Source organism: Leptidea sinapis, chromosome 33, assembly GCF_905404315.1.
Source record: "Leptidea sinapis chromosome 33, ilLepSina1.1, whole genome shotgun sequence".
Classification (NCBI taxonomy): Eukaryota; Metazoa; Arthropoda; class Insecta; order Lepidoptera; family Pieridae; genus Leptidea; species Leptidea sinapis.
This window is the reverse complement of record NC_066297.1, coordinates 8,026,816-8,040,823: the sequence shown is the minus strand read 5'-3', so window position 1 is coordinate 8,040,823 and position 14,008 is coordinate 8,026,816. Positions and strand designations below refer to the sequence as shown.

The following is a 14,008-nucleotide window of genomic DNA, read 5'->3' as shown; positions in this document are numbered from 1 at the left end:
ATAAATTATCTAAGGTTGAATGGTTGACTGAAGAGCGAGACAAAAGCATAAAATTAAAAGTATAAATAATTCAGATATCGCTTTAATTTTTGTTCCAAAAAGTACATATCAATTTACACACCAAATAATTTTGTTATGAAACTGGTCAGATACAATTTGCCATTGACGACTTGTATAATTAGTAATACACAGTGACTAACAAACTCTGTTATTAAGTATTGCATGTATCACGATTACTGATGGATTCCTTAAAAAAAAATAAGTATAGTGTTGCGAAAGGGTGTGAACGGCTGCGGCGTTAGTATAATGTAGTGGTGGCAAAGCAGCCTAAATTATATAGACTGCATTCCCTTTTGTAGAAAATAGGCTATATAAATACCATATATGTGCTGCAGAAGATGGTTGTAGTGTGTGAATACACTATTTATAACATAGATCCTAAAGAATTATAAAAAAAAAATTACCATCAAGCCCGCTGGGTTTTTAATTCAGTTATTCTCAGGGCTGAGACATATATTTTCAACTAGGTGATAGTTTTTGACGTTCAATGAGTGATTTGCGCAGGTCCGGCCACACATGGAGTATTGCTGTCATCTCTGGTCTGGCGCACCCCGGTATCAGCTCGATCCATTTGACCAATTTTTTTTTCAATTTCAAATATTCTTTATTACAAATAAGATTAATTACAGACTTATTAGCTAGTATGTGTAACCTAGTAAATAAATATAATAATATTTTAAAATACATATTCTTTTAAAAGTGCCAAGACTCATTTAAAATTTATAAAAAGAAATTATTATAATAAAGTAACATAAAGGACATATAAAGTAACAAACAAAGTCAAGTATATTTACATTATGAAAGCTTTAGTGGCAGCAATTCATTTATAAACAAAATTGTAATTATTAGGATTAGTAACATACGCACAGGTGATGTTACGTTGTGACAAGAAACAGCGAGAATCGCGAACCGGTTCAGTAAACTCGAGCAAGCGCGCGAGCAGGCTAGAACAACCCGTCCTTAATACTGTTAATACGGTCGGTTTTAGCGTAGGGGCGCCGGACTAGTGGACGACTTACACTTTTGTTAAAAGGTGATTCATTGCACTCATAGAAACTAATAGTGATGGAGGATGCTATTATGCTTATCGATAGAAGACAATCGGGTTTTTGGTATTTTACACAAATTTTTCACTAGTTTATTTTTACTGGCGGGATTTTTGTGTATGTAAAATTTTTCAGTTTGTAGATGTACGTGTCGATTCTTGGAAAACCAATCTGTAGGTGAAGGTTTTGCAAGTTGGTACGGAAGGGTGGGTTATAGGCGTATTTTATTGCTTTATTTTGAATGACTTGGAGTTTATTAATGTTGCGAGGGGAAGTATTACTCCATACAGGACACGCATATGTAATGCATGGTCGAACCAGTGTCTGATAAATTCTAAGTTTCGTATGGCTGCTTAGTTGACTGCGTCTATTAAGTACAGGAGATAAGGCATTGAGTGATTTTATACCTTTTATATGGAGATTTGTAAGATTTACGTTCCAATTGATTTTGTTATCCAGAAAGGTACCCAAGTATTTTACAGAGGGACTCCACGGTACCTGAAAGTCACCAATTTTCAGTTTACGTCTTGGGAGACAACGTTTACGAGTGAAAACGATGGCTTCAGTTTTAGATTCATTTATCTTCAGCTTCCAGGTTCTAAAGTAATCTAAGAGTTGATCTATGGCAAGTTGTAATCTGCTTATGATCAAATCCATATCCTCAGATGACGTAAAACATGCAGTGTCATCGGCATAACATGCTATACTTGTCAGCCTCTGGACGGGTATATTATTGAGGAACATGATAAAGCAGTATGATAAATCCATTTGACCGCGTGCAACGCAGAGCAGCTCGAATTGTTGGGGACCCAGTGCTCTGTGAACGGCTGGATCAATTGGCGTTGCGTAGAGACGTCGCTTCATTGTGTGTCTTCTACCGCATTTATCAAAGGGAGTGTTCCGAAGAGCTGTTTAACCTGATTCCTGCCACCATATTCCATCTTCGCACGACACGCCACAAATTAGGATTATGATCCCCACCATCTGGATGTGTGGCGGTCCTCCACAGTGCGGTTTTCAAGGAGCTTTCTTCCACGTACTACAAAGCTGTGGAATGAGCTTCCTTGTGTGGTATTCCCGGGACGATACGACATGGGTACCTTCAAAAAAAGCGCGTACACCTTCCTTAAAGGCCGGCAACGCTCTTGTGATTCCTTCGGTATTGCAAGAGAATGTGGGCGGCGGTTATCACTTAACACCAGGTGACCCGTACGCTCGTTTGTCCTCCTATGCCATAAAAAAAAAGATTTAAAAACCGATTGGTAATAAAAATATACGAATTTGAATTTAATTAAGATATTACGAAACGTATAATTCTTAAACTACATTATAAACACTTTGTCGAGAGTATAGTGCCCAAGAAGATATTAACAATACAATGTGATTTCTATTTATTTATTAGACCTTAAACATTTTACTAAATACATATCTACTTGCTTAATTTAATTTAAGTTACATTTCTTCTCACTCACTTTGTTTTATAAAAAAGACAAATTATTGGTATTTAAGTGCTGAAGAATGAACACTGAACATCTACTCAATTCATGAATATAAATAAATAATTCACGAAGTCTCCATTCATTTCTCATCTTCGCCCGCACTTTCGCGATATCAGGGTGTGTTAAGCATTGCTCCTATGAAATTAACTATAAAATCTTCAAAAACAAACGTATCGGGACGAGATTGTGACAGAAAACTGTGACCAAAATTGGATACCTGTGGTGATAATTCTTAAGCTGTAAGTAGCATTTTTTAAATACTATTTAAAGATCTGACCTTCTTCTGACGTATATTAGGTTAGGGATTCGTGAAAAGTTATAAATGGACTTAAATTCTTATTAAAATTATTGTGACTGTAATGAAGTCTCGAATTGGACTGAAGCCTTATTTTTTTCTTTCAATTTAAGCCTTTTTTTAAATATCTCCTATATTACATTAGGAAAATCACAAAAATTTTGATAAAACAATTAAATGAAATTGGTGAGTCATAATATGCGATGTACATAAGAAATTATTTGTACGAACAAATCGCGTTAGATATATTTTTACGTAAAAATATATTTATATAGGTTATTGAAATCTTTTTGTTTCGAGGCTGTGAAATATTTCAAGGAGAAGTCCTTCGAAACTTTTAGTAGATATATTTCTCTTTTTCTAATAAAAATTTTCAAGTTTTTTTTTTATATAAAAGTGTGTATTATTATTGAATATTTATTTTTTTGGAGGCTGTGGAATTAGTTCTTTTATTAGCTACAAGACCTGTTAGGGTATTTATATAACAATGTGAAAAATTCTCATTATAGGGTCTTTAAGGTTTTTTAACAATGATTTTTTTACTAAATATCAACAAATCATAAAACATTGTAATTTAGATGTACCTATTATTATAGTAATTATCAAACAACAACATCATAAACTAATAGAAAAATCGTTTTACAATTTAAAGAATTATTTAGATGACTTGGGTATGAATTGCTCTAAGGAATTTGAGCTTTAATAACTCTTAATAAACTGTAATATTAATATTTATGATTTATATAATGCAAACTTAAGCAATGGTCAAATTGTTAGTAGAGGTATTTAGTGAGTATAAAATATATTACTTCGCGTGTGGTGACGCATCAGAATATCACCAACCCATCTCCTCTGGTGGGTGTCGTAAGAGGCGACTAAGCGACAAGGAACGGAGGATGGGTAGTAGCATCTTTCGAAAGCAACCCAACTTCGACAAAACTTCCCAAAAACAAGACAGACCCTATAAGGCTCAGGCCTCCCAGTCCCCAGCAGCTCCGCTCGTGGTGGCCACATAAGTGACGGGGCAGGGGGTACTAAGAATCCCCGGGTGCGGTAACGCTACCATAAACCAAGACCATTGGGCCTGGCAAGTGGCAACATACAATGTCAAGACACTGCGGACCGACGAGAAGTTGGAGGAATTGGAGAAAGCTTTGAGCAGATTACGATGGGATGGAGTGGGGTTATCTGAGGTCCGAAGACAGGGTCAGGACTCGATAATCCTAAATTCCGGACATCTGCTCTACTTCCGGGAGGGCGACCAACTGTCCCAGGGAGGTGTCGGGTTCGTCGTTCACAAGTCTCTCGTCAACAACGTAAATGAGGTGGGGAGCGTGTTGATTAGGGTAGCGTACCTAATACTCAGAATTACTGAATGGTATTCGTTGAAGGTCATTCACGCTTACGCTCCGACTTCAATATATTCAGAGGAGGTGGAGGCCATGTATGAGGACAACTCAACAGCTATTCACACTCCTAAGACCCACTTCACCGTTGTCATGGGAGACTTTAACGCAAAACTGGGCAAACGTAGCGGCGATGAGTTGAGAGTGGGGCAATTTGGTTTTGGAAATCGGAACGCCCGAGGCCGGATGCTGGCTGACTTCATGGAGAAGGAGGATCTCTATATGACGAACTCCTTCTTCATGAAGCCAGAACAACGCAAATGGACTTGGATCAGCCCCGATGGTGCCACCAAAAATAAGATTGACATAGTTATGTCGACCAAAAGACATATATTCAATGATGTCTCTGTGATCAGTTCAACAAAACAATTATTAAATATAGCTAATATTTACAATACTTAGTTATATGATGTTAAAACTATCATGTTTAAATTTTCGTTAATTATGTTGATAAATAGCATCATTGTATTAATAGTTTATTGTAATACCAAAAGAAGGAAATGGATAATCGATCTTCGATCACGCGATGGAGATAAATTAGCTTAGAAGTAATGGTTTGGTCAATTCAAATCTAAGCGGTATACGCCACCGCCTGCGGTAGAATAAATCGAGTGGGTATGCGGTAAAAGGCATAAAAAGCATAAAAGGCGTTTATTTTCACAAAATTGATTCCTTTCGAATTCTTTTTGATATCATTTCTACTACCGCTCCGGAAACATATAGACAAGAAGCGGCGTAAGAAACTCTCCCGGAAGTTTTTTTTTTCTCTTTTTAATCAAATATACAATATTGTACCAGGCTGTCGGATCACTTAGATATTCAGCTCTGGTAATATTACTATTCAGACCGAAGCTAATTTCGCTATCCTTATTATCGAGTTTCGCTCACGAAGTTCAGAAGTTTTCGACAGTAATTTCTGTGTAGTGTAAAGACTATACACGTATGGCACGTTATATTTTCTACCTAGCATTTGATTTTAGTGCTGGACAGGGATGAAGATAACGTTTTATAAGCTTTAATTGACTCACCAGCTAAGAAAATTATTTGGATCCATCACATCAACAGACAACAACGAACCATTCGGCTCTAGCCACGGAACTTGATAAATATCTGAGAGAGACTCGCGCGGTATGCATTCCTACCCATAGTCGCAGAGAATAGGTCGCTCTAGCCGCGAAACTTGATACAACAACCTGACCCTCCCATAGCAAGTTATCACTTCAATAAAAGATAAAAATCCTCGAATGCAAGACCGACCAGGCACCACATGCAACCGATTCACGACCGTGACTCATGGACCAGCTATCGCTTCCCTCGCATATATCATAGGGAAGGTAACGCTCGTCGACGCCTCCACTCACATTTCGAACATTTTATATACTAATGCTCTCCGCCCTGCCGCTCAGAAGTTTGGCCATTCCTGAGCGTCTGTCCATTATAATGGGCAGCGCGTGCCATCATCAGATAAGTCAGAAAATTACTTGTCTAGTTGACAACTTTTTCCGAAAATCAAAACACTAATTATAATAATAATTTTTCAATATTTTTCTGATATTTAAATACTAGGTGCTGCCCGCAGCGTCCTCCACGTGGACGCTGTAAAGCATTAAAAATATATCTATATATATGCCTGCATCTAGCGTGCCAATATGTAGCCATGTAGGTTGTACCGATCTCCAGTTATTATGGAAAATTTTAATTAAATTTATTCAGTAGTCCTGAGTCCGCCCGCCACCGGACCGCACCATAGTATCGCGCACGCGATTGTTAGTCACGTAACTATTAAAATATATGTCCAAATGATGTAGCGTGAAAGAAATGTTTATCTAATTTAAATAAAAGAAGCGATAAAAGTGTTTAAGATAACAAAAAAAAACAATTCATAACTACCTAAAGTGCAATAAAATAAACTAACAATTTTTATTGTATTTATGGTTCACAATTTAGGCGATAATGGCTTACACATAAAAGGTAAATATTTGCTGAAGCACGCCTTAATAGGACTATTTAAGATAAACATTTTCATTATTCATTATATACGTGTAATTCCAACGGTTTTTGTGACCCACGCCAGAATAGCTCGCAGATGACAAACATTTTCCCCCTCCCTCAACTTAATTCGTTATACTTTGGATAATTCACGTTACAACTTTATAAATTATAGCCTATGTGTTATTCTAATGTGTAATAGACTATTAATCTAAAGTTTCATCTAAAACTATTCAGTAGTTTTTGCGTGAAAGAGTAACAAACAAACATCCATACATCTTACAAAGTTTCGTGCTTATAACATTAAGTAGGATTTTTTTGAAGTCTTTAGTGATACGAGTGTTAAGTACATTGTTCGGAATTAATTAAAAAAAAAAACATACAGATCTTATTTTATATTCAGTTACGCAACCCTGATAAGTCCAGAATATAAACAAACTCAAACAATAACGATGGCTGTACAATAGATATATATAGGTCAGCGGTTCATTTGAGTGTGAATGTCACATTAAATGGGTCATTGCGCCGGTTCCTATAATAAAACTTTAGCGGATTATTTTAAAAGCTTAAAAACGGGAATGGTTTCGTACCATGGCATATAACGACGCCGGATTTAGAGGCCAGAGACAGCCCCGGGACAACAAAGCAGTGGAGGCCCCCTGGCCCCAAATTCTTTTTCCAAATAAAATGGACAGTTTTTCTTCAGTCGATTTTTTAATAAATAATTGATTGTGAAAAATAAGAATCTATCAAAAATAGGTTATTTAACATACACAGTTATAAACGGTAACAAGTATTATCTAGAATTAAGTTGTAACGTTAACGAACGGCGCCGTCCGAGTGTTTTTATTGGTGTGGGGGCCCTTCTTTTGTGTAGCCCTTTTTTTCGAGGGGCCCTTTTTTTGCCCTCCCCTTAAATCCGGCCCAGGCGTAACATAAGTTTTTACAATCTATACTAATTTTATAAAGCTGCAGTGTTTGTTTGTTTGTTTGTTTGTTTGTTTGGACGCGCTAATCTCTGGTACTACTGGTCCGATTTGAATGATTCTTTCAGTTTTGGGTAGTCCATTTATCGAGGAAGGCTATGTTTTTTTTTCAAAATTAGGGATCCGTAATAAAATTGCTATGTTGTAACACAAGGCGTAAAATCGAAAACCTATTTTTGCGTGCGCTGCAAAAACTATTGACAATAGAACAAAATGATGTACAGGCTATAAGGCAATATTTTATTACTTATAAAACTATCGCGTGAATTATACTTTATATGGCAAAACAACGTTTGCCGGGTCAGCTAGTACCATTATAAAATAAACTGTTTTTTAACTGTCTGGCGGCCATTTTATAACAGGTTTCACCATCTTGTTTGTATTATCTATTTATTGTGATAGTGATAGTAATCATATCTACACGCAGTGTCAAAAGCTTAGCGCATTTTATGATACAGACAGACTACCAGAGAGCTAAATCGTGGTAATACTTGCCGATGCCTTCTAGGATTACATTAATACCAAAGAATACATAATAGTACAAGTACAGAAGGCTTACTCCGCAAAATCAATTAAGGAAATAGAGACTCTAGCTGCGACATAATTAGGAACAATTCAGATAGCATAGCGCTATTAATCTGCATTTATATTCACCTAGAAATTATTTATCTTTTTTGTCGCGTGACTCTTACCTCTTGTGACGACATAAGGGGTGTCTTCATTTAAAAAATTTATTTAATCTGAATATTTACTCTCATGGTCGCTCAGAGGGCAATGGAGAGGGCTATGCATGGAGTTTCCCCGCGAGATCGAATCCTTAATTAGCGGCCGCGTAAATCGTGTGTATGTGTGAGTGCGTCGATTCCAACGCTCTAGTATGAAGTTAAAATACGTTTCAAAGTTCTTTTCCCGAAATTGTATTTGTAAAAATAGCTATTTGTAATACGAATGATCATTCTTCCTAAAAATTTTCATCCTAAAGTTTTCATTCATACAATTTGTAGTGCTACCGGCGATGCTCATATCACTGATGTTTCCGAAAATTATAATTAATAACATCATTAATGTAAATATATTTAAACTCCTACTGTTTTTAATCATAACGCTTTTATCCCTAAACATACTCACCATAATATTTTCACTCATACTCAGAAAGAAACATTTACCAAGTGTAATAAAAAATATATGTGGGTAGAAGATGATAGTTATAGTTCTAATTAATTAAATTTATTGGATCTGGTCAAGATCGCCGGAGTAGGATGGATGAGGGCAGCGCAGGACCGATCGTCATGGCGATATTTGGGGGAGGCCTTTATCTAGCAGTGGACGTCTTCCGGCTGATGACTATAAATAATGGGTGTTGCCCGGCCTGCGGCTGGGCTCATATGTATTTATGTTCTAACTTAACCTAACGTACCTTTAGTTTCTGGAAAATGATTTGGAATATTATTATTTTATTTGAACAGAATTATAAAATATTTCTCATTGCTATCACTAACTGTCAAAGTCAAACTTCTTAAAGAGGTTATCATCAATACACCAATAAAAGTGATTATTTGAAAGCTATAACCGCTAATAATAAACTTATTTAATTGAAATGTTTATATGAAAACATGTATTTAACTACTTGTACCATGGTACTATTATTCTTATATGTTATACCTACATGTTATGTGAAAACAAAGTTACGCAAAATTAATGTATATAATATTGATTATTATGCATAAAAAGAAATCTAAACAAAAAAGATATGACTTTGAATAATAGTAAAAACGATGGTTATGTTGAGAAATTATAGGAATACAAATAAAAGTATAATAGATGTTTATTGCTACTGACGTTATAAAGTTGAATGCTTGGGAATTATTAACATTAGGAATTGTGATTGTTAGGATGAAAAATGTTAGGAAAAACATTTTCGGATTTCCAATTATCGGAGTTGAAATTTTAGGTGAACTTTGGCGCACCCCGTTTCTATTACTGTGTTGTGGCAGGATTCTCTAGAAAGTCCTTGATTATTATGTGTTGTCTGTGTTTGTTTGCAGGTTATGTGTGAGCGGAAGTGCATCATGCACCCTGCTGCCAGGTGACCCTGTAGGCTACACCCGCGGAACATGTCATGGGACTCTTTGGAGTCGCGCGACTTCCTTGGGTAAGTGTTACTAGGGGATAGTAATTCATACAATCGACCTACTGTGACTGAACGAATCACTTTTGCCGCGGCGACCCGTTGTATTGCTTGCGTCTTGCGACCGTCTTTTGTATCGATCATGTGCGAACGACACATATTCAGTTAGGATCACAGACGTGGATCCAAATAGATGCCGCGAGTGTATGTACTTCGCGTGTCAAAAAGAGGAGCATAGCTCTTCCTTTGACGCATTTATTTTATTTTTTATTATGATTTATAATGTATATACATTTCTGATTTTAGTAATAAGCAATACCGACTTTTGATGTACTGAAAACGCCATCTAACGATGACGTGACGGGCTAAACGTTAGGCTCGATGCACTGGCATTTTAATGACGTCACAATAGTTACAAAAAAAGGGCACGCTTGGTTTTGATACAGACGGAGGGATTTGGGTTATCTACTTGGATCTATGTCTGTGGTTAGAATGGCTTCGAGTCTTTGTGGTCGCGTACTGTTATTCGTGAGCCTTGGAGTAGCTTTTTAAAAGACAATTTTATTCATTTAACGAGCACTCGGAGCGGACTGGATGGGAGGATGAGAGTTGAATAAAGGAAATGATCTTCTGTGTGATGCTGAGTAAGATGGAAGAGGATTGCACTGTAAGCAATGTTACCTACAGAGGAAAGTTATAACAGTACGAAGCACAGAGTACCTTTGTATATACTAGTAATAGAGACATATCTGTTGAGATAATATATAATATTTATTATATGTTTAAATGGGAAAGCCAGAAATACCGCCATTTCTAAGCGTGTTTTGATTTTTTTAACGCTATAGCTACACATATAGACCTATATACGTACTTTATAATATGTTACCTGCATACTCTTAATAGTGATTTTCATTATTATAAAACTCGAAATAAGGGATTGCTTGTAACTAATTCTAGTAAGCTTCATAAGATATATAATAGCTTTAAGGGTAATATTTTTTTTATGGAATAGGAGGACAAACGAGCGTACGGGTCACCTGGTGGTAAGTGATCACCGCCGCCCACATTCTCTTGCATCACCAGAGGAATCACAAGAGCGTTGCCGGCCTTTGAGGAAGGTGTACGCGCTTTTTTTGGAGGTACCCATGTCGTATCGTCCCGGAAACACCGCACAAGGAAGCTCATTCCACAGCTTTGTAGTACGTGGAAGAAAGATCCTTGAAAACCGCACTGTGCCGCCACACATCCAGATGGTGGGGATGATATCCTAATTTGTGGCTAGTCGTGCGAAGGTGGAATTCGGCGGCAGGAATCAGGTTGAGCAGGAACACTCCCCGTGATAAATGCGGTAGAAGACACACAATGAAGTGACGTCTCTACGCAACGCCAAGTGATCCAGCCAGACCAGAGATCAGGATCGAGCTGATACTGGGGTGCGCCAGACCAGAGATGGCAGCAATACTCCATGTGTGGCCGGACCTGCGCTTTGTAGAGTGCTAGTATGTGGGCCGGCTTGAAGTATTGCCGTGCTCTATTAATGACACCCAGTTTCTTTGAAGCCAATTTGGCTTTGCCTTCCAGATGACCACGAAATTGGCAATCGCTCGAGATTTCGAGACCCAGTATTCCGATACTAAGCGAGGCTTTGAGGGAAGTGTTGTCGAAGAGCGGTGATACGACAAATGGGGTTTTTTTAGTGGTAAACGCGCAAACTGGAAATATTTAAATTTGAATTATTTGTAATTTGACTGTTCCAGCGGGGCGCCTGCACACCAGCTGTCTGCCGCACGGCTGATCAGCTCACCGGATCCATCCCGGCACCGACTCGATGAACAACCAGGTATTGAAATTTAAAAGAATTGTTAAAAAATGTTTGTGTGGGAAAGGTTTCTTTTTTTTTTATGGAATAGGAGGACTAACGAGCGTACGGTTAAACCTGTTGTTAAGGGATCACCGCCGCCCACAATCTCTTGCAACACCAGAGGAATCACAGGAGCGTTGCCGGCCTTTAAGGTTATTATAGCATAAACGATTTTCTTAATGACACCACGCACTGGGAATAAAGCGAACACCCTCGGGCTCTAATTATAAATGTTTACTGTACGATATCACATTGTAATCCATATTTTATATAAAAAAAAGCCCGCTTAGTTTCTTGCGCCCATTCTTCTCAGGTCTGAGGCAGTCTCTTTTGAATGGGTGGTAGTTTTTGACGTTCAATAAGTGATTTAAAATCCTATTTTGAATAAAAATATTTGAATTTGAAACTAATTTAACACCAACTTTGTGTAATTCATTCAATTCAAGAAGGAAAAATAAACTGTACGTGCCACTTAATAAGTTAGCTATACTTAAGGTCTCCTTCATAGGTCACCATGTGTTCTATTTTACAATAAAATACCAGATACCACTACGACTAACTCGGCACAAATTCTTAGGCTTATAGAGGATAATAATGCATGGTTCTTGTCTATTTGTTTTATGACAATAAGGGATGAGACGAGCAGGACATTCAGCTGATGGTAATTGATACGCCTTGCCCATAACAATACAGTGCCGCTCAAGATTCTTGAGAAACACTATCACAAATATCCTGAGCGGCACTACAATTGCGATCGTCACCTTGATAAATAAGATGCTAAGTCTCATTTTCCCAGTTATTTCACTAGCTACGGCGCCCTTCAGACCAAAACACAGTAATGTTTACACATTACTGCTTCACGGCAGAAATAGGCGCCCTTGTCGCGTCGCTATGGGAGCAGTGACGTCACGGTGAAGGTGAGGAGCAATTGTAGTGACGCTCAGAATTTTTAGGGTTTTCAAGAATCCTGAGCGGCATTGCATTGTAATGGGCAGGGCGTATCAATTACCATCAGCTGAACGTCTTGCTCGTCTGGTCCCTTATTGTCATAAAAAAGCTATAGTAATAGTATGGACGATTCTGATGTTAAATTGCAGAAGTATATTCTTTCTCCGAAGAATATCCGACTGAGATCCGCAATGGACGATGGGGGGCCCGGTTCGGACCAGCTCACCGGCCTTCAGCAGGATGGCTGGAGTGCTTTAGGGTCGTAAGGTCCAGGATAGACCAGTACTTGGCGAGAAGGAAAGTAAGTATTAATAAACAAACACCTCTCAATCATAAGCCTACATTGTGTAATATTGCAGATGAAGTCCCGTTACACATTCTCTTTGAATGTGGTCCTATATTACGTTAACGTAGCATCTCTTTGGGAAGTCCAATTCATCAACCACTTGAGATACACAAAAAAAAATTGGAAAAACAAAATGTTATGAACGATGCGGAGCTCCAACCCACGACCTCTGGCGTACCGTGCCAGTACTCTTAACCAAATGAGCTAACCATTCGAGTGACGCATCGTCATAAAATCTTGTATGCTTCGTTCAACTCTCAGGTTGAGATACGCCAGCTCACTGCAAAAGATATAAAAAGATTCATGAAAAGAATCAATCTTATCAGTGAGCTTATAGTTAATAGTAGCTACCACAATAGAACACATTGGTCGCAGTTAAACAGGGCTAATCTGAACTGTATAAAGCCGCTACCAACCATAGTTGATAGATAACCATAGATATACTTTTAAGAAAGACCTCTCAATTTTAATTTAGTGAGGTATAATAATGAGGTTTTATTGAATAGTTACAACACTTTGGTTGGTTTCTAACCCGTAGACCATTTTTTTAAAATAACAACAATATAATCATCATTATCTGTATCTCGTTGTTTTGCTTTCTTTGATATTCTTGTTCGCAAACAGAACCCTTAGAAAATCTTACTAAAAATTATACGGAGCTTCCCGAAGGAATCCGAATTGGATTCGACGAGTGACCCCTTTCGCGAAATTGGACCTACCAAACTGGATTGTATGTCCAACGTACTCGCCAACATTCGAAGCAAATTCGAGCAGACTTACGTTGCACGCGGTCAAATGGTTCGAGTTGATTCTGAGCCCAAGCCAGAGATGAAAGCAATACTTCATATATGGACGGACCTGCCCTTAGAAGAGGTCTAGAATGAGCCATGTTGAAGGATTTCCTTGCTCTATTTATGACCCATAATATCTTCGGAGCCAATTTGGTTCTGCCTTCCAGATTACCGCGGGATTGTGAATCACTTAACATTTCGAGACCCCTCTTCATACGATTCTAGGCGAAGCATTAAGGAAAGTGTTGTCATAGAGCGTTGATACGACAAATTGAATCGCTTTTAGTAGGTAGGTAAAGCGCAAATTTCTGGAACAAAGTTCCTTTACCATATTTCGTAAGCTTCATCTTCAGATAGACGACACCGTAGAAGATACGAGTATCTTTCGGTGGACGATTTTCCGAGAGAAACCTTTCGATCGATTCAATCCTTAATTTTATAATTTCAGCCTTGTAAAGTATAATTGCGTATTACATAAGTCATACATCTTCGTGCCCCGTGTGGACCAGAGGCGAGGAGAATATACAAAGTACTATCTTCGCGCCTCAATACTGGAAACCCAAGTGCTAGCAGCTATTTCGGTCAATGGATCAGCTTAGCTATCCAACGCGGAAATGCTGCCAGTATTCTTGGTACGCTTCCCCGTAATCATA

At 37.9% G+C, this 14,008-nt stretch overlaps 1 protein-coding gene across 1 annotated transcript in view; it reads left to right on the top strand.

Annotated features, from left to right (window-relative positions):
- The first annotated feature begins 2,719 nt into the window (after window positions 1-2,719).
- Window positions 2,720-14,008, top strand: part of LOC126974718 (43 kDa receptor-associated protein of the synapse homolog) — a 28,718-nt gene continuing 17,429 nt past the window's right edge. Inside the window, exons 1-4 of the mRNA XM_050822310.1 lie at window positions 2,720-2,844; window positions 9,327-9,433; window positions 11,167-11,249; window positions 12,368-12,519. Of these exons, the coding sequence (XP_050678267.1) occupies window positions 9,396-9,433; window positions 11,167-11,249; window positions 12,368-12,519 (273 nt within the window). The 5' untranslated portion in view covers window positions 2,720-2,844; window positions 9,327-9,395. The remainder of the gene's footprint in view (window positions 2,845-9,326; window positions 9,434-11,166; window positions 11,250-12,367; window positions 12,520-14,008) is intronic.